This window comes from Halichondria panicea, chromosome 12 (genome assembly GCF_963675165.1).
Source record: "Halichondria panicea chromosome 12, odHalPani1.1, whole genome shotgun sequence".
Classification (NCBI taxonomy): Eukaryota; Metazoa; Porifera; class Demospongiae; order Suberitida; family Halichondriidae; genus Halichondria; species Halichondria panicea.
The window spans coordinates 3,684,018-3,706,215 of NC_087388.1; the positions used below are offsets into that span (position 1 = coordinate 3,684,018).

At 40.2% G+C, this 22,198-nt stretch overlaps 5 protein-coding genes across 16 annotated transcripts; 2 read left to right on the forward strand and 3 right to left on the reverse strand.

The window, feature by feature from the left end:
* Window positions 1–197: 197 nt before the first annotated feature.
* LOC135344719 (uncharacterized) lies at window positions 198–9,242 on the forward strand. 2 transcript variants are annotated; one of them, XM_064541968.1, is made up of 13 exons: window positions 198–356; window positions 813–853; window positions 2,619–2,755; window positions 2,876–3,000; window positions 4,026–4,115; window positions 4,219–4,333; window positions 4,533–4,648; window positions 5,122–5,191; window positions 7,368–7,456; window positions 7,929–8,003; window positions 8,155–8,214; window positions 8,267–8,312; window positions 9,030–9,242. In XM_064541968.1, exons 1-13 carry the CDS (start codon window positions 285–287, stop codon window positions 9,074–9,076), a joined length of 1,083 nt encoding a protein of 360 aa, XP_064398038.1. In that variant the 5' UTR covers window positions 198–284; the 3' UTR covers window positions 9,077–9,242. The 2 variants fall into 2 exon arrangements, with proteins under 2 accessions (XP_064398038.1, XP_064398039.1); XM_064541969.1 differs by lacking the exon at window positions 813–853 and having other exon boundaries at window positions 251–356.
* LOC135344714 (uncharacterized) lies at window positions 5,065–7,136 on the reverse strand. The gene has a single exon (XM_064541953.1). The coding sequence runs from the start codon at window positions 7,026–7,028 to the stop codon at window positions 5,403–5,405; it is 1,626 nt and encodes a 541-aa protein (XP_064398023.1). The 5' UTR covers window positions 7,029–7,136; the 3' UTR covers window positions 5,065–5,402.
* Window positions 9,243–9,981: 739 nt separating the features above from the next.
* LOC135344717 (tyrosine-protein kinase CSK-like) lies at window positions 9,982–15,549 on the reverse strand. 10 transcript variants are annotated; one of them, XM_064541958.1, is made up of 14 exons: window positions 15,313–15,549; window positions 14,576–14,773; window positions 14,466–14,502; window positions 13,799–13,881; window positions 13,445–13,495; window positions 12,960–13,100; window positions 12,785–12,887; window positions 12,635–12,698; window positions 12,465–12,563; window positions 12,096–12,213; window positions 11,831–12,043; window positions 11,625–11,775; window positions 11,486–11,572; window positions 9,982–10,333 (listed from the first exon to the last, which is right to left on the reverse strand). In XM_064541958.1, the coding sequence occupies exons 5-14, from the start codon at window positions 13,480–13,482 to the stop codon at window positions 10,163–10,165; spliced, it is 1,185 nt and encodes a 394-aa protein (XP_064398028.1). In that variant the 5' UTR covers window positions 13,483–13,495; window positions 13,799–13,881; window positions 14,466–14,502; window positions 14,576–14,773; window positions 15,313–15,549; the 3' UTR covers window positions 9,982–10,162. The 10 variants fall into 10 exon arrangements, 9 of the variants coding, with proteins under 9 accessions (XP_064398028.1, XP_064398030.1, XP_064398027.1 ...); XR_010397510.1 differs by adding an exon at window positions 10,480–10,687 and having other exon boundaries at window positions 10,192–10,333; window positions 14,466–14,773; XM_064541960.1 differs by having other exon boundaries at window positions 12,960–13,091; window positions 14,466–14,773.
* Window positions 15,550–15,559: 10 nt separating this feature from the next.
* Window positions 15,560–17,467, forward strand: LOC135344722 (3-beta-hydroxysteroid-Delta(8),Delta(7)-isomerase-like). Its single transcript, XM_064541972.1, has 4 exons — window positions 15,560–15,853; window positions 15,945–16,147; window positions 16,529–16,605; window positions 17,202–17,467. The coding sequence occupies exons 1-4, from the start codon at window positions 15,627–15,629 to the stop codon at window positions 17,355–17,357; spliced, it is 663 nt and encodes a 220-aa protein (XP_064398042.1). The 5' UTR covers window positions 15,560–15,626; the 3' UTR covers window positions 17,358–17,467.
* LOC135344710 (ATP-binding cassette sub-family B member 6-like) lies at window positions 17,393–22,192 on the reverse strand. Of its 2 annotated transcripts, XM_064541946.1 has the most exons (9): window positions 22,032–22,192; window positions 21,142–21,986; window positions 20,383–20,624; window positions 20,093–20,243; window positions 19,603–19,822; window positions 19,185–19,300; window positions 18,370–18,993; window positions 17,780–18,114; window positions 17,393–17,718 (listed from the first exon to the last, which is right to left on the reverse strand). In XM_064541946.1, exons 2-9 carry the CDS (start codon window positions 21,962–21,964, stop codon window positions 17,566–17,568), a joined length of 2,664 nt encoding a protein of 887 aa, XP_064398016.1. In that variant the 5' UTR covers window positions 21,965–21,986; window positions 22,032–22,192; the 3' UTR covers window positions 17,393–17,565. The 2 variants fall into 2 exon arrangements, with proteins under 2 accessions (XP_064398016.1, XP_064398017.1); XM_064541947.1 differs by lacking the exon at window positions 22,032–22,192 and having other exon boundaries at window positions 21,142–22,025.
* Window positions 22,193–22,198: the final 6 nt, after the last annotated feature.

A 22,198-nucleotide genomic window follows, 5' to 3' on the forward strand; every position in this document is an offset into this window, starting at 1 on the left:
GATAAACTGGATGAATCAGGAACAGTTATATGGCCATTGCTTGCCTGACTTTTCGCCTTCTTTTTTCTGTTTTTGGAGGAACTCATTTTTCTATCCACATGGTTGTGGGCGGGGAGCCAGCCATGTAGTCTAGGTCAATGTTAGCCTCGAGACCACGGCGATTATACGTATTTTAATCGGCGTGGTCTCGAGGCTAGGTCAATTATCTATTTTCGCGGGCCATACTTTGAAGTGTTTATCAAGTACGCCCGCGAGACTAACAGTGGTTGTTAATTAAGTTAAATATGCTGAGAAGAATAGTTTTGAGGAAGTTCTTCCCTGCTGCTTTATGGCAAAGAGGACAAAGGCATCTTCAGGTATTATTATTTATAGTGTAAAGTTCTTTTGCAATGGTTAAGCACACCCACAGTTATGTACCGTACCGTATAGCAGGTAATTCCCGGGAGTCAAACATTCGTGGTTAACTATTATTTTAGTCAGTTCGTGGATTTATACAATTTCGTGTGGTGCTTGCTTGCACTCAGGCAAAGTTGGTCAATGATCGCTTCATTAGTGCTAAGGGTTGCCCCCTAAAAAGGACCTAGTCTCGCGAGCAGCCGTCAAAGGACCTTCCCCCTTCGACTGCTGCTTGCGAGACTACCGCTATACGTACATAACCTGTGACTGAAAATAAAGGAACCAGTCCACGTACATGTACATGACAATTGTATAGATCTTGCTACAGCATGCAGTGCAGTGTCATGAAGTCTGGATATCATATACAATAATTATGCGAGGACCTTTAATATGGTGTATCCCATTTTCATTTTTAGACGCTGCCCATGATTGAGGGATTCAGAGGCGTCGTTGGAAAGTGAGTGTGTTCCTCGATCCTTACTAGGCCACTCCAATTAAGTGATAATCTGGGTTTCTGGTTCACCGCCCGCAGCAATTTTATTCATGACTGGTGGCATTATTCTATTGCGCAATGGTCCACTTGGCACAACATATATAGCAAGTATTTAAAAGATATTCATTTTCAGAACACAATAGACTCTCGCTATTCCGGCTCTCTGAAGTATGGCCACCTCGATATACCGGTCATTTGGTTTGGCACAGATTGCTAATTAGATATTTACTACACAAAATTCGCAGAATGATTCTCATTATCCTCATTATCCTCGAGACAGAACCGTCATTAGATTCGAAGTAGGGTCGTTTTTAAACCGCGGCTATTTTCTGAAACTCCGACCAAGCTGCACTGTCCCAAGGGTGACCGGATTAACGACAGTCTACTGTACATATAATGACGAATAGACCGTATAGAGGGTGATTTTCGTGGGGCAAAATATTTGTGGTTTTCGTGGTTGAAGGTCTGACCACGAATATTTTACCCACGAATGAAGCGACCTTGCCTACCTTTACCTCCAGTGCTAGCTCCAACCACGAAAATATTACCCACGAAATGTCTCAATATTGCTGAACCACAAATATTTTGTCCCCCGAAAATTACCTGCTATACGGTAGACAGTGGTGAGAAGCCCTCCTCACAAATCCTGATAAGAAAGTCTCTTGGAGTGTTCTTATAATTGTAGTTACAATAATTACATACATGTATGTATACCCTACCCTCGCAAAAATACACCCATCCCTTACTGTTGTATGAACTTCTTGCGCAAGGGTTATTATTTTATGGTAGAAAATACGCCTACTGAAAATTGAACCTACTTTTACCAAGCTTTTTTCTAGCCAGCAGGCCACCTTTTCATTCTGGGAACTAAAGGTCAGCGGTCAATTTCACATGACAGAATTATGAACTTTGTATGAGGTCACCCCTTTTAGGCACTGCACGGTTTCTCTGGAGAGGCGCAGTAGCTATACTTTGCAGCAGCAGTACAACATAAAGGGGCTATTTTATCACAAGAATTAGGGCGCGACAAACAGTCACACTTGCAAATTTACTGCACAAAACATAAGCTCACGTAATGATTCATTAGTGACCTTTTGACCCTGTCCAACCTCCTCTGATCTTGAGTGGGCAGATCAAAGGAAACACTGTGCCAATATCTGCCATATGGCACAGGTCAAGCCTTGAACTGTGCCACTATCTAGATACTGGCATAGTATGGCTGAAGTTACCTAAAGCCCACCCTCCACCCAGTAACCTGAAACGGTCCCTTTTATAGTATAATACTAGATTCAGTGTTAGGCAGAAAACGTTTTTCATGCGTCTGGAGCATTCCACAGCCACCACAAGTAGTTGAAACTAGTTGTCCTATAAAAGGAGTGATGTGTACACCGAAAGGAATGCACTACTGAGCCAATATATCCCATGTGGCACTCGTGCATGTGTCACAACTATAACATAGACCATGAAAATGAGCCTCGATAAATTGAACCACTGGTATTAATATTGGTCGATGTGTTTTCGCAAAAATACACCCTGTCCTACCCTCAAGCCTAAAGTTCTGTTGCAGAAAAGGGTGGACGTATTTTCGCAAGAGTACGGTACTTAATGAGTCTGCAGTCAAACGTGTAGATCTACGTACTAGTCAGAATCACATGCAATTGCAAAGATTATTAGTATAATAATTATTATGGCCGTGCACATCATTTGAATGCTCACGTTCAATTGGAAGCACCCCTCTGATCAAGCTGAACAAGCTGAGTGAGAGTACTGGGTGCACCATTGCTGTGAAGGCAGAGTTCATGAACCCTGGAGGCTCAGTGAAAGACAGAGCTGCCCAGTACCTCATCAAGGATGCATTAGAAAAAGGTCAGTCTAAATGAGGTGATTGTGCAGGGGTCAGTTCGTATGATATGAGAGATTGTGTAGTTGACTAATGTCAACAGTGCTAGTGGGTATAATGTTTCCAGCTATTGCTATATCAAACAGGTGCACTCAGTCCTGGGGGCACAGTGGTGGAGGGAACAGCTGGTAACACAGGAATTGGTTTGGCTCACATCTGCAATGCCCTCGGCTACAAGTGTGTCATCTTTATGCCTGACACACAGTCCAAGGTACTATCAAGTGTATCGTCCTCGAAAGGGAGATGGCATGCAACTCAGAATTTATTATTATTATTACTATTTTTATGCCTCGGTGCGCATGCGCAAGCGAGGTATACGATAGTGTGTTTGTGTCTGTGTGTGTGTGTGTGTGTAGACTGTTTCAGCTGCTCAAGGATCAATGAAGTGCAAGTAAGAGCTTCTATAGGCTTCTAGTCATGTTTTCTTGGCTTGGTATTTGTGGATTTGCAAAATAAAGCTTCGTTCTCGAGTTATACCTAGTTTTGCTTACTTGGAATGCCATTGCAGCCTTTTTAAAAGAGTCCGTAGCAAAACTTGTTCACCGAGTGTTGCTACTCTACTTAGTAGTTAGCTCTGCACTAGAACGCTAGCTATTGGTAGCTGCAAGAGTGAGAAGAGAGCTGCAAGGCTCTGCTGACTTGCAGCCATTAATTTTAGACTTGAACTTTTGGCATCGATCGTTTTTAACAACAATCATGGCCGATCATTACCCACTCTTTGAGTTTCCCTGTGATTCTGGATTCTGCATGCAGCAAAATTAAAAATGTTCATCATGATAATTATAATCAATGTGTGTATAAAACTAGCTATTAGTAGCTTTATGTTATGTAGCTTTGGCACCTGCACCGAGGCATCAGCACCCACGGTGCTTTCATTAGATTTAGCATTCCACGTATACAATTGTTACCAAGCAACGTACCGGGTCTCGTTCAAGGATGTTTATGCCCTCCCTCACCATTTGAGATTAGGTGATGACCAGCTTGAAACTCGAGTACATGAATTAAGTACTGTGAAACTATTACATGTACATGTATGTCTGAGTGGACAAAAATATTCATATACCTGACATAATCAACAGAACCATGCCTGTATTGGGTGTCCTGTGTCAGGGACTCTATAGAATGTTTCCGGGTGAGGGAAAATAGCAACAATGCAGCAGAGCAGCAGGGTGTAATTAATGCATCCATGTACACGTATACAACGTAAGGTACATGTAATCCAGGCCATTACAATAGGAGAAGATTGATGCCCTTGAAGTACTTGGTGCTGATGTGAGACCCGTGCCTGCCGTTCCTTTTGACAACCCCAAGAACTATAATCATCAGGTACTTTGTCTATAGATACTTGAGCGGTTGTTTAGTAAAATTGAATTGGTAGCTAGCTGTGTTGATATACAGCATTGCCACTACATATTTTTCGACCATTTAGGCTAGAGAATATGCCGAGTCACTTGACAATGCAGTTTGGACTAATCAGTTTGACAATACAGCTAACAGGAGAGCTCACTTTGAGACAACAGGGCCAGAGATTTGGGCACAAACAGGTGCATCGTTGGTGTCTGTTAATTGTCTGCATAATATGAGTCTCTTTTAATCAAATTTCAATTGCTTTGACCACAAATACTATTGCAATATGTTACAAGTTGCTAGGATTACCTGGGAAAGCAAAAATTGAAACAAGCGAGCGGGGAGAGCCATTAATAGGCATAATTATGTCAATTCATCACAATGTCGTCTTTGTAGACGGTAAGGTGGATGCTGTGACATTTGCTACTGGGACTGGTGGAACATTAGCTGGTGTATCAATGTTTTTGAAAAGCAAGAATCCAAAAATCAAGGCAATCTTAGCAGACCCTGATGTGAGTATAATTATAATGCTCAACCAAGTTGAGAATACATGTAGCAAGTTTGAAATGCTTTAAATTTGTGAAACGTAGAATAAGGAGTTAAGTTTACACGACTGTATCTGTATAATTATATTATTATATGTAACGTACAGTATGCTCATTCGGTACAGACGTCAGTGGCAGCTAGTACAGTTGGTTTTATTTTCACCGGATCTGAATAAGTGCCTATCTTGATTAAGATTATTGCCAGGTGTTTAGTAGCCAATAGGATGTAAAAACCTGTACATCTGGATCTAAATGATAAACACACTCTTGATGGAATACCGCTCCTGTTTAAACATCAGGCCCTGGAACCTCAATAAGAAATAATCCTGGGCAATACGATACACCAACAACGTACAATGCTAATTAAACACTTTGGCAGCATATTGATAAAAGAATTATTGTGCATGCATGTGTTATGTATGTATGTATGTGTTGTGCAGGGCAGTGTTCTTTACAGCTACTTCACAAAAGGCAAACTTGAAAGAACTGAAGGATCATCTATAACTGAAGGTATACTCAATCGTACAAAATTCTGGATACAGAAATAGCACACTACATGTACAAGAATATTCACACCAGTTGACAGTAATTTCGGCAGCTGTTTATGGTTCATCCTCCATTAGCCTCTTGTAGCGTGGTTCACTGTCTTCATCTCGTAATGGTGGTAGATCTTCCTCGGTAACTTTTTTGGTACTCTTTAAACTTTTCTCTATGGATTGAATCAAGTTTTTAGCAGCACTATGATTTTCACCACCTTGTAAATCTTTGGACAAATTGCAATTGCAATACCAACTAATGGTAGATAAAGGAGTATGAGTTGAAGAGCCACTGTAAAGTGTGTGTAGTTGACTTCAATGTTGCTGTCTGTCCCTTCCACTACTAATATAAAATGATATAGAGAAATGCCGTTGATAATTGCTAAGTTAGCGAGTAACAGAGAGTCGACCACATTGTGCCATCTTTCCTTGTATGGTTGAACTACAGAATGAAGAGCTAATGCACCGATTAGCAGCAGTTCTAGCACAGTATAAAACTCTGTCAAATTTCTGCAAGCAACAAAAGCTACCAGCGTAGCTAGTCTGTACAAAAAATATAGCCCAGCAAAAAAGCGAAATTCGTCCTTAAAGCAACTTTGGAAGGAATCAAGTAGCTGTATTGGGATGTATTTTGAGATGCAGTTTACAGGCTTAGCTTCACTTAGTTTGCATAAGGCAAGAATCTTATACGATAAAGGATATAAGATAAGAATCAGTGGTGGTGGTATGAGCATAAGACAAACGAACAAAATAGCCGGTATAGCATATTTAAGATGTTCGAGCTCAAATACCTCAAGTTGGCCGCTTCGAAAAACCACACTCTCGGCATATTCAGGCCCTCTTTTGAACAATTGCATGGGTCCAAGGATTTGAATCGAAACACGGGCACATTGTGAGTAGCACATCACAAAGAATGTTGTTAGTCCATGTATAGTTGCAGATCTGAGTGATTTAGGACGTAGGCACTTGAACACCTTTCTAATTTTTGATTGGCTCATTACAAAAATGCAAATGAGCACCAGTACTAAGGCATAGGCAATAGTCACGTACTTGAAGGCCATTGCATCGAGGACTTTTGCATTTCTCCATAGACAGAACGACATTTGTTCAATACTAAAAAACTCAAAGTTGAAAAATCGATAAATTAGTCTATAAAATGCTATGACAAATTTCTGCTCGGATGGAACGTGTCTGACTACACCATTACCGTGAACTGCTAGTGAGTCTTGCAACTGTGCAAATAGTATGAAACCATTCAGTGCACCACATGTAAAGCTTACATTCGAAACCATGACTACTACGAACATAATTGTTAACGGGATCAACTCAGAAATCAGGTAAAACAGTATCCCGAGATTACACAGTGTATTTGATGTGCACATGTAAGTGTAAGAATGGTAACTCACAGAGTAGTTCGGCCGACATTCTCCACACAACACTCCTTGTCTTCTGCTCCCACAAATATACTCCTCCAACTCATCTTCATTCTCTGGAAGTGCTTGATTAAACGTGTCGTTGTAAGTGCAGAATCCGAGAGGGCAGTTGCCAGTGCAAATTGATCCATCACTACATTTTCCAACCCAGTATCCTCGGAGAACGTATGCTCTGGTTGAATCGCACTTGTAGATACCATTGTATTGTAAAGCTTTACACTCGCATGGCTCAGAACCAAAACCAGGCGGACATGAATCATTTCGTTCACTCAGACAGTTTCCGAATGAGCAATCTTTCTTCTGAGCATTGGTAAGAGCTTCACCAGTACATCTTGTTATTAGTGCGGCAATGTAGACAGTTAGAGCAACTCTAAGCATTTTACTTCGATTTTCCTTGAGTACCACCAGCTAGTGATGCAAACGTACAATTTAGGATCTGTTCACTGTTGTGGCTGCTTACACTCGATCGATTGCAATTGCTCTAATGGAGTGTTTGTGTATTTTTGTTACCACAGACTCTTCGGTTTCAAATTTGATAACCTATGATAAACAATCTGAAATCCCCAACTCCCAGAGTTATAAATGGGAAGGTGTACAACAATACCTTGTAATTGTGTTTGCTAATCATTACTAGTGTATGTTTACTTGCGACAAGATTATGTAAACGTTGATTGCATCCAGTTTCATTATCATTTCTCAATAATTATGGTCCCACAGGAATTGGCCAGGGTAGAGTGACAAATAACATGCAAGGAGCCCCAATAGACGATGCTCTACACATCAAGGACCCTGATGTGGTGGCTATGGTTTGTGAATGTTTTAATCCATACCCGTAATTTTACACACTCATTTTACTGATATGGCAATTAAGCATAATTACTTTGTTGAAACAAAATGCTAGAGAGCAATTTTATCTTGAGGTTTCCCATTCCCATAGTTATAGCAGACCACCCATTTATATACGTACTACATGTACAACCTGCAAAATCTCCAGACAATATTGCTTTAGATTCCATCATACCAGAGTCCATAAGGCCAAGCTTGTTACCTCAACCAGCAATCCAGAGATACAAATGTAGCTCGACTGTCCACATAATTTATAACAGCATCATAATTATTATGGCCACTATAAATAGCTTAAATAGCTTTATGTGTAATGTAAACTATACAGTATACGTTGAGTATAAGAAGTGACCTGGTGCTTAATTAGTCATCATGTCTTTTGTTTCAATCTCAACGCATGCACGTCACCCCTGCACCACACACACACATTTCTAGACATTTTATCTCCTTCACGAGGAAGGGTTTTTTGTGGGAGCATCGTCTGGGTTGAATGTTGCTGCTGCTGTACAGGTGAATAATTAAGTACCACTAATTACGCTTGTAAGGCTTTATGTGTACAAAAAACAACAATAATACTGGTGCCATAATTATTTGAGTGTCTGCTTTAATTCAGATGTTGTTTAACGTACTGCTTGATTCTGTGACTCCATGTACTTTGCAGGTTGCTAGGAAAATGGGTCCAGGACACACTATAGTCACATGTCTTTGCGATAGTGGACAGGTATGTAACGTAATTGCACTCACTATTCACAATAATTATTTCTTCTCTGCAGCGATATTTTGCAAGACTTTTTAATCGAAAGTGGATGGAAATGAAAGGTATTTTAGAGCACTACGTAACAACTAGAGCACTAAAGTGCTAAGCCCTCAGTGGTTGTGTAGGACCTATTTGTATGTCTCACAACCAGAGTGCATAATACATGTAACAGCAAGGACGCCCGTTAGTAGCAGCTGGCAAACTGATACTGAAATTCATGGCAAGTGAGAGTGGCATTTTAGTGGTGCATTTTTAGTGGTGCATGTCAGATATGCAGACAACTTTTTATGCTGCCTCACTGATTACAATGAATTATGGTGTCATTCCCATAAAAACGGGTGGCTCCACGTTGCTGTTTTGCGCACGTGTAGTTAAGTGCCTCAAAGTAAAGCCGCATATACTGTATAGCGTGTATATTTCGAGGGTATAAAATTAATGTTTGCGGTTTTCGCTGATTAAGCATGTACCGCGAACATTTACACCTAGTATCACATGCATGCATGCTGCAGAAAGGCTGCTATTCCGCGAAAGTTTATACCCTCGAAATATACCCAATCTATGAACTCTATAGGCAATAAGCAAGTTCAGTTTCTTAGCTTTTATGAAGCCTATATATACATGTAATAATTATGCCAAAATCTGCCACAATTACTTGTATTTTGAGGCTATATCAATCGCAGCACTTTTGGTATCCTGGCAAGCATACGTACAGGCTCAGAATCACAAATACACTGACCGACTACTACATGTATATAACTCTGAATACTTTTTTTTTACAGGATTGGTGGAATGTGTTCCAGAACAGTACAGGTGCTCACTGCGGTGATTTCATATTGAATGCATTTTTAAAGACTTTACATCTTCAACGGTGTTGTGCTATTTTTGTACATGGATGTCTATATCAATTATTTCATTAGAAAGATGTAATAATATAATTATGATATACATGTATCGTATTGAGTAAAAGTATGAACTTTTGGGCAAGACAAAAATTTAAACGATTTAGCTCAACATGTGGCAAAAATTCCTTCCTGGCTGGTAATTGATGCCATGACCTTCATGACCTTGTAAAAATGCGTGCAAAAGTTGAATTTTCAGAGAAAGTGGTGCCATGTCTGTTTGAGCTTGCCATCTGAGCTGTCATTCTATTGTCTACTTTGATCACTCTAGAGCAACGTACATTAAAGCAAACCAAAAACAAATGCACTGGCTGTTGCTGCAGGAGTAGTATTTGGAACCAAAGCGATTAGTCTGTTTACACAATTTCCTCAAGAGTAAATCATGCTAATCTTAGAAGCTGGACGATTTCGTGACGAAGCACTTTTGTTCTGAATAACAGCCAGTGCATAATTTTATTTACAATGTAGAGACTGTACTAGCGTAGAAGCTAGTGGAAAGATCGAATTTTGCTGATCAATTATAACTGGATGACATAATATTATTGCACCAAAATACAACGTTCCTTTAAATGGCTGATACCATATAGCAGGTTGTTTTCGAGGATTGACCCAAAAACAAATTTAGTGCCTCGAAAATTAGTATTAAAAACCTCTCCAATGTAGGGGGCACCACAATATTTTAGCTAACTAGTTCACATTAATTTTTGTAACACTTACAGTATGCTATAGTATATATATATCTACTTCTGATTGAAATGAGTGTTGCAAGCGTGCGCTTGCTATAATTATGCCTCTCGCCATGTTTTTGCTTTCACTCTATATTAAAAGTATATTATAGAGTGTGAATAATTTGCAATGTTTGCAAAGTTGCATATGTTTCACAAGAAAGGGGTGTCATATCCCTCGTTCGGCTACGCCTCGAGGCATAATTATAGTAAACAATAATTATATCATGGAAACTGTGGTAAATGTTTATTTAAAGTCATAATTCCTGAGGGTTAGCTATAATTATGTCAGTACATTATTATGCATTCAAGTTCTCTGTGGATGTCTGCGAAAGAAGGTCTGCTGACCGGATCGCTTTGCCACGTACGTAGCATCATGTGACACAGCCAATCAGGGCAGTCTTCAGGCGGGTTCATCCGCTGTCCGTTTTCAATCATAAGCGGTATCTCCTCGACTGCCTGAATCAGTGTGAGCGAATGGAGAATAAATATTGCTGGTTACGACTTGACACTTATATAGTTGCATTGATAGATCTACATACATGGGAAAAGTGCCTCAGAGCAGGTATACTACGTATGGGACTCATAGTATACCTGCAACTTACTTAGTATCCTGCATGTTGTCAAGCAACTTGAATGTGCTGTAGTCAAGCCTCGAGGGCAAGGTTTGCACATGCGCTCTAAATGATTGAGTTTTGTCTGTGTCCATGTGATTTAGAAGCCCTCGGTCACTTGTAGTAACCTCGCTACGCTCAGAATACTAAATCAGTGCCTTTGGGCTTCTAAATCCCATAGACACCTCCACAACAGTGTCTATAGATATAGCATATTTATGAGAGACCGAGAATTATATACATGCACAAGCCCTGAGGGCAGGTTGCCTATATAAACACGAGGATTCTCACTCTATTAATTTTATATCACGACGACGACCCTTAATTATTAATTATGGCTCGAGGCTACGAGACCATGTCACAAAAATAATATAAGGACTGTATGACTTTTATTACACCCTTGTACGTAGACAACGTGGTATAAATAATTATGGCACTAATCCTAGATAGGAAATATAGAGGATCGAGAAAGTCTGTCAAGTAAGGGCAAACGCAACTACTACACTATTGCATGATCAAGTATAGAGTTCCTACAGGTGCAAATAATTGATTAAAAACCATTGATGCATACAGTAGACTCTCGCTAATCTGGCTCTCCAAAGTACGCAGTCACCTCAATATACCAGTTGTTTCGTTTGGTACAAATTGCTAGCTTGATTTTTACCAAAACTTGCCCTAAAACGTGGCCACTCGCTCTTCCGTATACCGGCCAAATCTGGCTGTCCCCAAACTTTAATTTACGATTATATATGACGTTTTGGCAGATAAATAAAATAGTACTGAAGGATTTCGACAGCTACAAATAAAATACAGATCTAATAATAATGATTATAAGTTTATGTATAGGGAAGTGGCGGTTGTGACTGCTACCCACATATTGTAGACTTAATAGAGAGGCACAGCATGCAGTATAAACCATTTCCTTCAAACCAACGTACCATCGAATAGGGCACTACAATAATTATGTTAGTGCTTCTAGCTTAAATTGACAACCTACTTTTCCAGGGTATGGCACACGTCCATAAGAACAAATCTCCCAGAGTAAAATCCCAAAACTCCACACATCTGATTTACACGAAAATCTCTGGAAGTTGAAATGGTATTTTGACATTATAAGAGGAGCTATATCTCCATACCTTGCTATCGAGAACCTCTGGCGCTCTCCAACGGATAGAAGCTTTGGACGGTGGGAAGGATAAAATGTCCTCATCAATAAGTGCAAAGCCAATATCTGAAACTTTCAGACTTCCATCGTCATCCATGAGAACATTGTGAGCAGCCAGATTACTATGCATAATAATTGTAATACATGCAAGATAGCCGACAATAATGATAATAATACCTGTGAACAACATCTTGAGACTCTAGATTGAACATTCCACTGCAGATTTGTTTTACAAAGTCTATTTGCATTTGTTGTGTGATGTTTCTCCGCCCACGACTTCTTAGAAAATCAGTAACGGGACCCTTGATAATATACATTGTCACAAGGTAGATATAGGGGTCCTCGAACGAAGCGCCAAGGAAGGAAACAATATTTCCATGTTGGAGTGAGCTGAGACAATAATATCAGTTAAAAAGCTGCATGCATGTACAACTACGTATACCTAAGATGTGTCGCAACTTTCAGAATTTTGGGAGCAGATGTTGCCAAAATTTCCTCAGAGCACTGAAGTCTCCTCATTGCGATCCTTGTACCTTGGTACTCCCCTCTCCAAACGGCCACTGTTGGGTGATCAGAATGCAGTTTTAATTCTTTTTACGTATTATTTTGTATTTAATGATTATAGTGGAGCCAATACTCAGTAGAATTATTATTATTATTAGTAGTGTAGTATACTAGAGCTGTAAAAATAAGTAAAAGTATTATTGATCATGCAGGCAATTATCTACATGTATATCGGTCGATTTCCTTTAAACTCTAGTTTTTGTCCATAATTAATCGAACTTTATGAGACTAACAAAGTTATACTTACCTATGGATTGTTTTCTGCTAATGTCAGCTTCCTTGGCTAATAGCTTTGAATTCAGCGGCACAATTGCAGGGCATTCGTCAACACCAATAGAAGTCAAAACTATAATTATGCATACATTTAAGCCAAGAAAATTAACCATGCACCATTGTACGTACGGTAGTATAATATACCTGAACAGTAATCATCAGGCACTTTCAACCGTGAGCACAGTCCATGTGCATCTTGCCGATAATGCTGCACACAAGGACTATCATATAATTATTATTGTATTGCAAATTCATGGCCAAAGAGGATATATATAATATTATGGTGAAGATTACCTCAACAAGATTAGCAATGTTTTCAAAATAAACATGTTCGTCGATGGTGACATACGAGCGCTTTCCTCGCTTGATATGATAGTGCTCTACCTTTGATGCATACCTTTCAGAGATTAAAATAGTACGCCATAATTAGGTACAAGCAATGTAGGTATGCAAACAACTTTTTGCTTACTGAATCGATAATGTGTAATCGCCTTTGAAGTTTCGACTTTCTCGCACGAGAAATTCACCATTCCTGCACATTTTCAATTTCTCCTCGGCTTCCTGTCTTGAAATTTTCCCATAGAACCAATCGGCTGATGTGCTGCGGAGACTGAGAATCAAAGCAATATTATTATGCAGATAATAATGTACTTAACAACATTTTTCCAATTTGTCTGCCTATAGCTATATATTCTTTAATGTTCGTGCTGTATACCGTATAGCCGATAATTTTCGGGGGACAAAACATTCGTGGTTGAGCAATATTCATAGTTACTTCGTATAATATTTTCGTGCTTGCACTGCAGGTAAAGGTAGGCAAGGTCGCTTCATTCGTGGGTAAAATATTCGTAGTCTGAGTTCCAACCACGAAAACCACGAATATTTTGTCCCCCAGAAATTACCATGCAGGTATACGGTATAAATAATTATTGGTCTAATACTTGTCAAACTAACACATTTGTTCGGCGTAAAGATTTTTTTGGCTTGTCCATATCATCAACTGTCCTGCAAATAAATGGGGTTTAACTCTGCTAAACACTAAATTATAATTATGCACGTTGATAAAAGCTGAATTCCTGGTGATATTCAGTTCATGTAGTAGTTCTACGTACTATACAAAATCATGCATGCATGCACGACCTAGAATTATGGAGACCAGAGCGCTACAGCCTACAGATAGATTCTTCAATAACCTAGGAAGAATTGTATGAACTACCTAAAATAATTTTGAAAAAAATTAATTGACCTACATAATTATTATAGATCTATAATAGCTCCACACATGCATGCAGGGGAATAGCTAGGTACCTTTTGATAAATGAACTATAGCTCCTCTTCCAAACTTAGCTCTCTTAGATATTCTTGTTATATGTTGCAGTGACTGTGGTGATCTATAATTACAAATTTATACATTATAGTTATATATATCTGATAGATAGTTATTTTTACAGCATTGAGAATTGTATTGAGTTTTCTGAATACCCGTAAGTAGAAATAGTTGACAAAACATAGCAATGATTCAAATAACTTTGGGACTTGACTCTACATGTGAGTGCGATATCTAGTACCTATGCAGTCACACCTACAATTTCTCGGGATTTAACATAATCAAGCTTCTTTCGCTTTCAGTAGATACATTTTTTACACTTTCACAGCTCAGGCCCGACTCGATCAGAATTAGAGGTAGATCTATATCAGAATGATAATGTTGCTATACGTATATATGCAGCCCCGTTTACACCAGGCCTTTAATCCAAACTTGTTTACCCTACGAAAATTACCCGCTATACGATAATGTGAAAGTTGACACAACTGTATTGCAGATCATGCAGAACAAAGTATTGGATATGGATACAAACAAAACATAGGCCGGCCTGCACCATGATTAATTTTCACATGCATGCAATTGAATAGATCGACACGTTGCTCATTTCACATCGTATAAGTGAGGAGGTGTTTTGAAATGTGTACAGACCTCAGTGATGTCCTCGAGGCTTCTTGACAGGTCCAGTCTAGCTAGTGAAAACTTGGTGTGACTCAGTTAATGTATTTGATGTTGAATTATCAAACTGAATGTGTACAGACCTCAGTGATGTCCTTCACAAGTACAGTCTAGCTGGTGAAAACTTGGTGTGGCCAACAACCCAGAAAGGAGAGGGTGGTGTCAGTGTTACAGTTGGTCAACGTGCGCCACAGCAGGTACTGTACCATCGTGATGTTTTTGTTTTGGTCTGAACAGTTTGATGGCGACTGCATAGAAATACTGTCTTCTCTTCTTTAAACCTGTATATATAATTATAATACCGTAATTACAAGCCAGAAAAAATTTATTCCACTTCTGAGGGGCGTATTTTTTAGTGTTCAGTCCAACTGGCTGGTGTCGCTATAATTAACAGCTAGTGCATGCATGTAGATATTTTAGAGAAAAAGGGCGTGGTCTAGCTCAGTTTCACTTGCTAGCAGTCCCTGGCGGGAGGTCGGGTTGCAAGCTTATCTGGGATTTGTCCTGCTGCATTATGTAACACTGCTATGAATATTGTTATTCTCAACCAACTTGATGACGTGTAGACCACAGCATACACGGCATGCGGTTTCGCAACTAGATACAAACGGAAGTGTAACCAAGCACATGAAAAATGCTTCAATCTGATGGGGCGCCACTATAGTGGCTATAGTGGCGCTAGAACAAAATCCCAGATAGGCTTGCAACCCGACCTCCCGTCAGGGACGGTCGGGCCACGCCCAACTAATGTGAGTGCTAAAAATAATAGGTATAATTATAGGTTTTTAATACCAGGTAGGTATGGTTCCGAGGAACTCACCTAGGCCAGGTTCTTGAAGTAGGTAGTGTAACAACTATAACAACCATGTTTTCCCCCTTGCCACAGTTTCCCCCCGCTTCGTCCTGCGTCACAGAGGAAAATTGCATGGCCTGGGAGGATTGCCTCTTCTTCATTACTTTTAATATCAGGCTCAGGTTGAGGATTTAGGTAGCATTAAATGTCACTCCAGGACCCATGTTACATGTAATTATGATGGGATGGGTTTGCAAGGCGTGGCTTAATTTATCCACACAAAGCATTAATTTTTGTAGGTGTGTCTGTCAGTCAATTTTAGATATCTGAGGCATGCTGTAATGTCTCATTTGACGTACCCCAACCTTGCTAGACTAGAGAACTTCACTGAAAGACATCTCAACTACACTGGGATCACTTTGGAAGGATGGTGGCATGGTCCAAATATTGTTGTCAGCTTAGCTATCTTCATTGCCTGTATGCTAACTGGAGGGCTGCCCAGGAAAGGATGCAGGCTTGAAGGACTCTGGCTCCTCATTAACATTATCATCATCCATCCTATGGATCTGTGAGTTTCATGTGAACGGAGAAAACTTGGTGTGATGATTCATAGCAGCTTTTGCCTTCAGCATGACATTCTACTTTGTGTTAATTCACAGTTTTGTGGGTGGCTTCGGTGTTGGTCCTAAGTATCTTGTGGATGAGTATGCTGTGCTGGACAGCCGCTACTGGGTGCTCCAGGACCCCATGGTCATGTGGGTGTGCTATCTAGAGTTTTTCGTCATGTTACCTCTTGAGTATATCTGGTACATGGCCCTGCAGAAAAGGCACTGGAGCAGACACTACTGGGTGATTGTCACAGGTAAGGCCACTCCAAGTGATACTCTGGTTTCTGGTCCACCGCCCGCATCAGATTTTATTCTTGGATTTCTATCTCATTATTGGATTTCTATCTCATTATTTCTACTACACATGCGCAGAATGGTCCATGTGGTGTGAGATAATGATCATTTGCAAAATAATGAGATTCATAAGGTGAAATTGATAATGACACAATGAGAAAAGCCGCCCGCCCGCACCGCATGCAATTAGAAAAACTTCAGGACCAGAAACCAGAGTGTCACTTGGAGTGGCCTAATCAGCTTAAGAATAACCTTATGATTTGAAACACATCTGGTGTATTTACAGTCCTGAGTATAAATTATACATACATGTAACAGTGTATTTAGTTGAGCCACTTCAGGCACGTTCCAGTTGGTGGGGACCGTCTTCTACATGGGAGTGGAGGTGACTGAGGGTTTCAAGCACATGGCTCTCTCGGTGAGTACATTTCAATCATTTTTCGCTCTAAAAGCTAAGTCTATGAAAGTTATGTTAGTCCATGTTCTGTGGACCGATGTACTTTATGAAGACTGTTTTTCTGTACATTAATAGTGATCATATGATCATATTAAATTTTATCATAGTGCCAAAAGACTTGCTACTGTATAGCGATAAATTTCGTGCGATGCAAAACCACCCACTACATGAAATGGCCAAGAGCTGTTTTCTAATGTCTATAATTGATCGATGTGCTTGGCCATAATTATGAGTTTGGCCATCAAAAAAGGTGGTCAAAGCACCCAGGACTGGAGGTCCTAAATAAACCCCTAAACATAGCCACATTTGTAATAATGGCTGAAAACTTGCCAAAAAGTGATTGTTATACAAGGGTGCCATGTACAAGTATCAATAATCAATAATCCTATACTATAATTATATCAGGATTTCTTTCAGGATTTTGTATGAGTGGGTGAAAATATGGTTCCAAATATTAAGCAGGTGAACATTTCAAGCGGGTGAAAATTGACCTAGCTGCTAACCAGTACTGAAATAAACCCCACTATTATGCGTTCTGTACTGTTTTCCCCACATAGAGCTGGCCCCCTTCCTTCAATTCGTATCTGGACCTGAAATACTTTTACTTTGTGTTCATCTTCCTCAATGGCATCTGGATAGCTATCCCACTCTACTATTACTATGAGGTGTACAAGAGGCTTGGAAAGGCTCTCTCCAAGTACAAGCTAGACTGAAGTAAGAAGCGTCCATAGAGTTAACACAAGTCCCATTGTGTTTTGTGTAGTGAACAATTTATTTTTTTAGAATGAAAAAATATTGTTTTTTATAGTGAGTTATTACACAACTAACAACGTAAAAAGGATAAAATATTAATAAGAATTAAATACTGCATAAAATTATATCTATAATGTATGCACTGTAGAAAGGAGTGGAGTGGCATGTTTACAGTTTGGAATCTCCCAGCCTTCCACCCTCAATTTGGTCCATGGCTCCACCCATTTCCAGACTCCGTTGCTGCTGCGCCCACATCGAGGCATATACTCCGTCCTGGACCAACAGGTGCTCATGAGTGCCCCTCTCAACAATCTCTCCTTCCTGTGACAATAATTAAAAATAATTACCTACAAAATGACTGCATTGGAACTAATTATCTTACCTTTAGTACTAGTATCACATTGGCATGTATGATAGTAGAGAGTCTGTGAGCCACAATGATTGTAGTTCGTCCCTGACACACTTTCATGAGGGATGACTGTATGTTCCTCTCTGTCTCCGTGTCAAGAGCAGATGTGGCTTCATCTAGAAGTATGACAGCTGGTGCTTTAAGGATGGTTCTAGCTATGCACACTCGCTGCTTCTCTCCCCCACTCAGTTTCAGTCCCCTCTCCCCCACTACTGTGTCGTATTGGGAGGGGAACGTGATGATTCGATCATGGATGTCAGCGTGGCGGGCTGCTTGCTCCACCTCATCATCAGAGGCTGACATATTACCTGTAGTATGAAGATAATAACCGTATTATATGCCTTACTTGAAGTAAAACAAGGTATACCTGCATGTGCTCTATAATAACATGCACAGTCCACCCAGCTATTGTTCAGTACGTTCAATCTACTCTAATAAACAGTCATACAATTATACTGGTACTTAGTTAGTAGCAGCTTCAAATCGTGGGAGCTGGTATTACAACGTACTGTACAATGCCATAATCGATGTACACACTACTGTACGTACATAATTTTGCTCACCATATCTAACGTTGTATCTGATATCATCATTAAAAAGCACTGTGTCCTGAGGCACCACCCCAATGTTTTGTCTCACAGAATTTTGATTCAATTGCTTCAGATCTTGACCATCAATACAGATGAGCCCATCCTGTATATCGTAGAACCTAAATAGCAGTCTTATGATTGTAGACTTTCCAGCACCACTCGGTCCAACTAGTGCTAAGGTCTCTCCTGCCTCAACCGTAAACGACACATCCTTCAAAATACGCTTCTCAGGTGCATAGTGAAAATAAACATTCTTAAACTCAACTTTACCACCCGCAATCTGCAGTTGTGTTGCACTGGGAGAGTCTGTGACCTCTGGTTCGACGTCCAATAGATCAAACATGTTCTCCATGTCCACAAAGGCTTGTTGTATCATGAGGTAGTAGGTGCCAAAGAAATTGAGTGGGGCGTACAGTTGAATGATGTAAGTGCAGTAGAGGACAAAGTCACCCACTTTAAGGACCCCCTGTGTGACGCGGTACGCACATAGGGCAGAACCAAAGAATAGTCCTAGTGTGATGATGATATTTTGGCCCATACCCAGGACATTGAGGCTGGCTAGCGACTTCCACTCAGCATCTTGGTATTTGATGATCGCTGAATGTTACATGTACATAATTATGAGTACATTGTATATACATTGTACGTGGGAGGTGAATCGAGGATACATAATATAATTATAATTAATACATGTAAATTATATACATGTACATGTTACTGCATGCATGTATAAATTATATGCGGATACCAGTCATGTACATGTAGCACTAGCTACTCAACTCACTCACCATCATTGTATCTTTTGACTTCATAGTCTTCTGCCCCATAGTACTTCACAGTCTCAAAGTTGAGTAGAGAGTCGACAGCTTTTGCCCTGGTTGCATTGTCGCTCTCATTCATCACTCTACAAGTTGGCACAATACACAAAATGTACAATGAATTTAGTTCCTACACTATGAGCAGAAGTACGTACAGTACATTACGCACTGTTCATAAGCGCTAATCATCCAGTTTCTACGATATGTGATAATTATTATAGCTACATGTAAATGTATATGTACAGTCTGAACAAGCTCAATTCTGGGTGAGCGTATACTTTCGAGTCAAAAAATACCCTCGTGCAAAAAGTTTATAGCAAAAGATGGGATGGGCGTATTTTCGCGAGGGTACAGTATAGTGATACAAGAAAAAACGAAATTCTCTTACCTCCTGTACTTAGTCCTCCACTCAGTGATGCTGATGGTCAACAGTATGTATGACACCATGGTGAGAAACACAATAAGACCGAACCAGCCATCGAAGGCAATGACAAAGTAGATGACAGCCACTCCAATGTCCACCAGAGTGGGGGCTATGTTGAATAGAATGTAAGAAAGGAGGCTGGTGATGCTCTGACTGCCTCGGTCCATCACTCTCAGAACCTCACCTGAGAAAGTGGTGGTGGTGTTCAATATTGTAAGCCAATGGTTTCGTACAACTAAACTGAATCGGACAGTAAAACTTGGGGATAGCCCAAAAGTAATTAAAACGTCAATTACTGCAAGGTGATTGATTTTCAGTTGTTGTTAGGCTGTAGGCCATCTTTATGATAATACTAAGCTTACATTACATGTATACATGTAAGTGTGGGTTAAGCACGGAAAGGTAAACTTGTTGTAGTGTTGGACCCACACACACAGAATACAGATCGACTTACCAGTTTTCCTTCCCAGATGCCATCTAAGAGAGAGCCCATGCAGGTGGGTGAAAAGTTTAACTCTGAGTGTTCTGCCAGTGAACTGCTGGACTGTGATCCATAAGTAACTTCTCAAGTTGTTCACCAGCCCAGCACTACCAACAGAACCACCCTATAGTAGGGATGAACACTATAATATCTGGTATAGTGTTTACCAAGTGGGTCCATGCAGTGGTCGGCTACACAATACTGACAAAGTTTTTGTCCCAGTACTCTGGTATTTACAGGTAAAATAAAAGTTTAAAACCAACCTGCATGAACTTGAGCATCACATAGATGCTGATGGATCCTAATGGGAACACAATCGCAGTCTCACCAACTGAAATTCCAAGAGAAACGGCCAGAGAGCTGTCTAGCTGACTGGTTCCATTGTTACTAAAGGTGAGGCCATCAACAATTTTCTTGTAGTAGATAGGCACAAAGACATTGATGACTCTCCCAACAACAAGGATCAGGAAACATGCCACCACTCGCAGCTGGAGCATGTAGTGGCCTGACAGAGAGACGAAATCAATTATTAGGCTAATCCTGCCGTGAAATTTAATCTCTACATGTATATGTACCAATGACAACGCCATGTAATATGTAGCTATAATGCATAAAATCTATATCAGACAAGGTCCCACCTTACATTGCACCAAGAGCGCATAAAAGAGAGAGAGCGTGTAACTTCCGTCTGCTACAGTACGGGCAGAATCCAAAACCACTACTATAAATAGAACTATGGTCACGTAGGATTATATTCCATGCACATGCAGCAGTGAGTGATTTCAAGAATTGTTGTATTTATAGTAGTGGTTTTGGATTCTTCCCGTACTGTAGCGGATGCGTAAGTTACACGCTCTCTCTCTCTTTTATGCGCTCTTGATTGCACACAACTGCCTCAAGCACATACTCATTCTACATGCACCACAAAATATGCGCAAAACGGTCCTACTTTCATATGTACATGCGGCCTGGGATAGAGGCTACTTACTTAATGTGCATTGATAAACATGATATGCATGTACCTTTTGGCCACACATAAGGAAACAATAGCTTTGCCTTCATCAAGAAATCAGAAAATGCAGACGTCGTCCTCTTGCGAATGAAAGAGCCCTCCTTTCTTTCCATGTTTTGTTTGTTTGTCTCCTCTGTGTCAATGTCCTCCTCCTCTTCCTCCTCCTCCTCTGTTTCGTCTGCATTCAGCACCAATGAATAACCTCTTCTTCTTCTTGCTTTTAGCGAACAGCATAGAGGGCGAATGATTCCAAATACTACTATGACCGATAGGAAGGTCACCCGTATCACATACAGAACCAAGTCAGATATATCAGAGCGCGTCTCCAGATGCCACCACCACTGAGGATTATTAAATGAGACAATTTGCAGACTAAGCCACACAATGTTGAGTATCCAAAACAGAGCTAGGGATATTCCGTGGGGTGTTCCCTTGAGTATGCACAATCGCTCCGTGTAAAGTAATAATATTGAGAATATCCAAGATACAATACCAAGGGAATCTTCTACTATAGTGTAGCCATAAATTTTATCTCCTGCTCCTGTTAAATGCAAAGCTCCTTTCACTGACAAGTCAACTACGTATGTGAGAGAGATAATGGCACTTAAAACGACTTCCAATATGAAAACTTTAGAGATGAGCTGCTTGAAGCTTTTTGCCCCAGTTTGCTTGGTATCTTTGGATTTGCGTCCCAGCACAAAGATAGTCAGTCCTAAGAGGATCAGTACACCAGCGCAAGACATTGAACCAACCACACCCAGGAAGCATCGTGAGATTCCACCATTCACCCAGGGGATGGAATAGTCATCGTTGAGCTCACAGAATGGCAGCATCGAGATAGACGATCCAGATAGACTAGGTTGAACAGGTTTAAAGCATGTAAGAGAAGAATATGCTTACCTCTTTTATTGAGAACACTCTTGCCAGTTGTATACGAAGAGCACATGTGCCGGTATGTACGTCTAGTCTAGCCTGTTCAGTGAAGTGGATACAACTCAGCAGTTTATTTTTTATGGCTGTTGAGATCTAATTAGATCTAGTGTATGGAAATGGTCGCCACACTACAC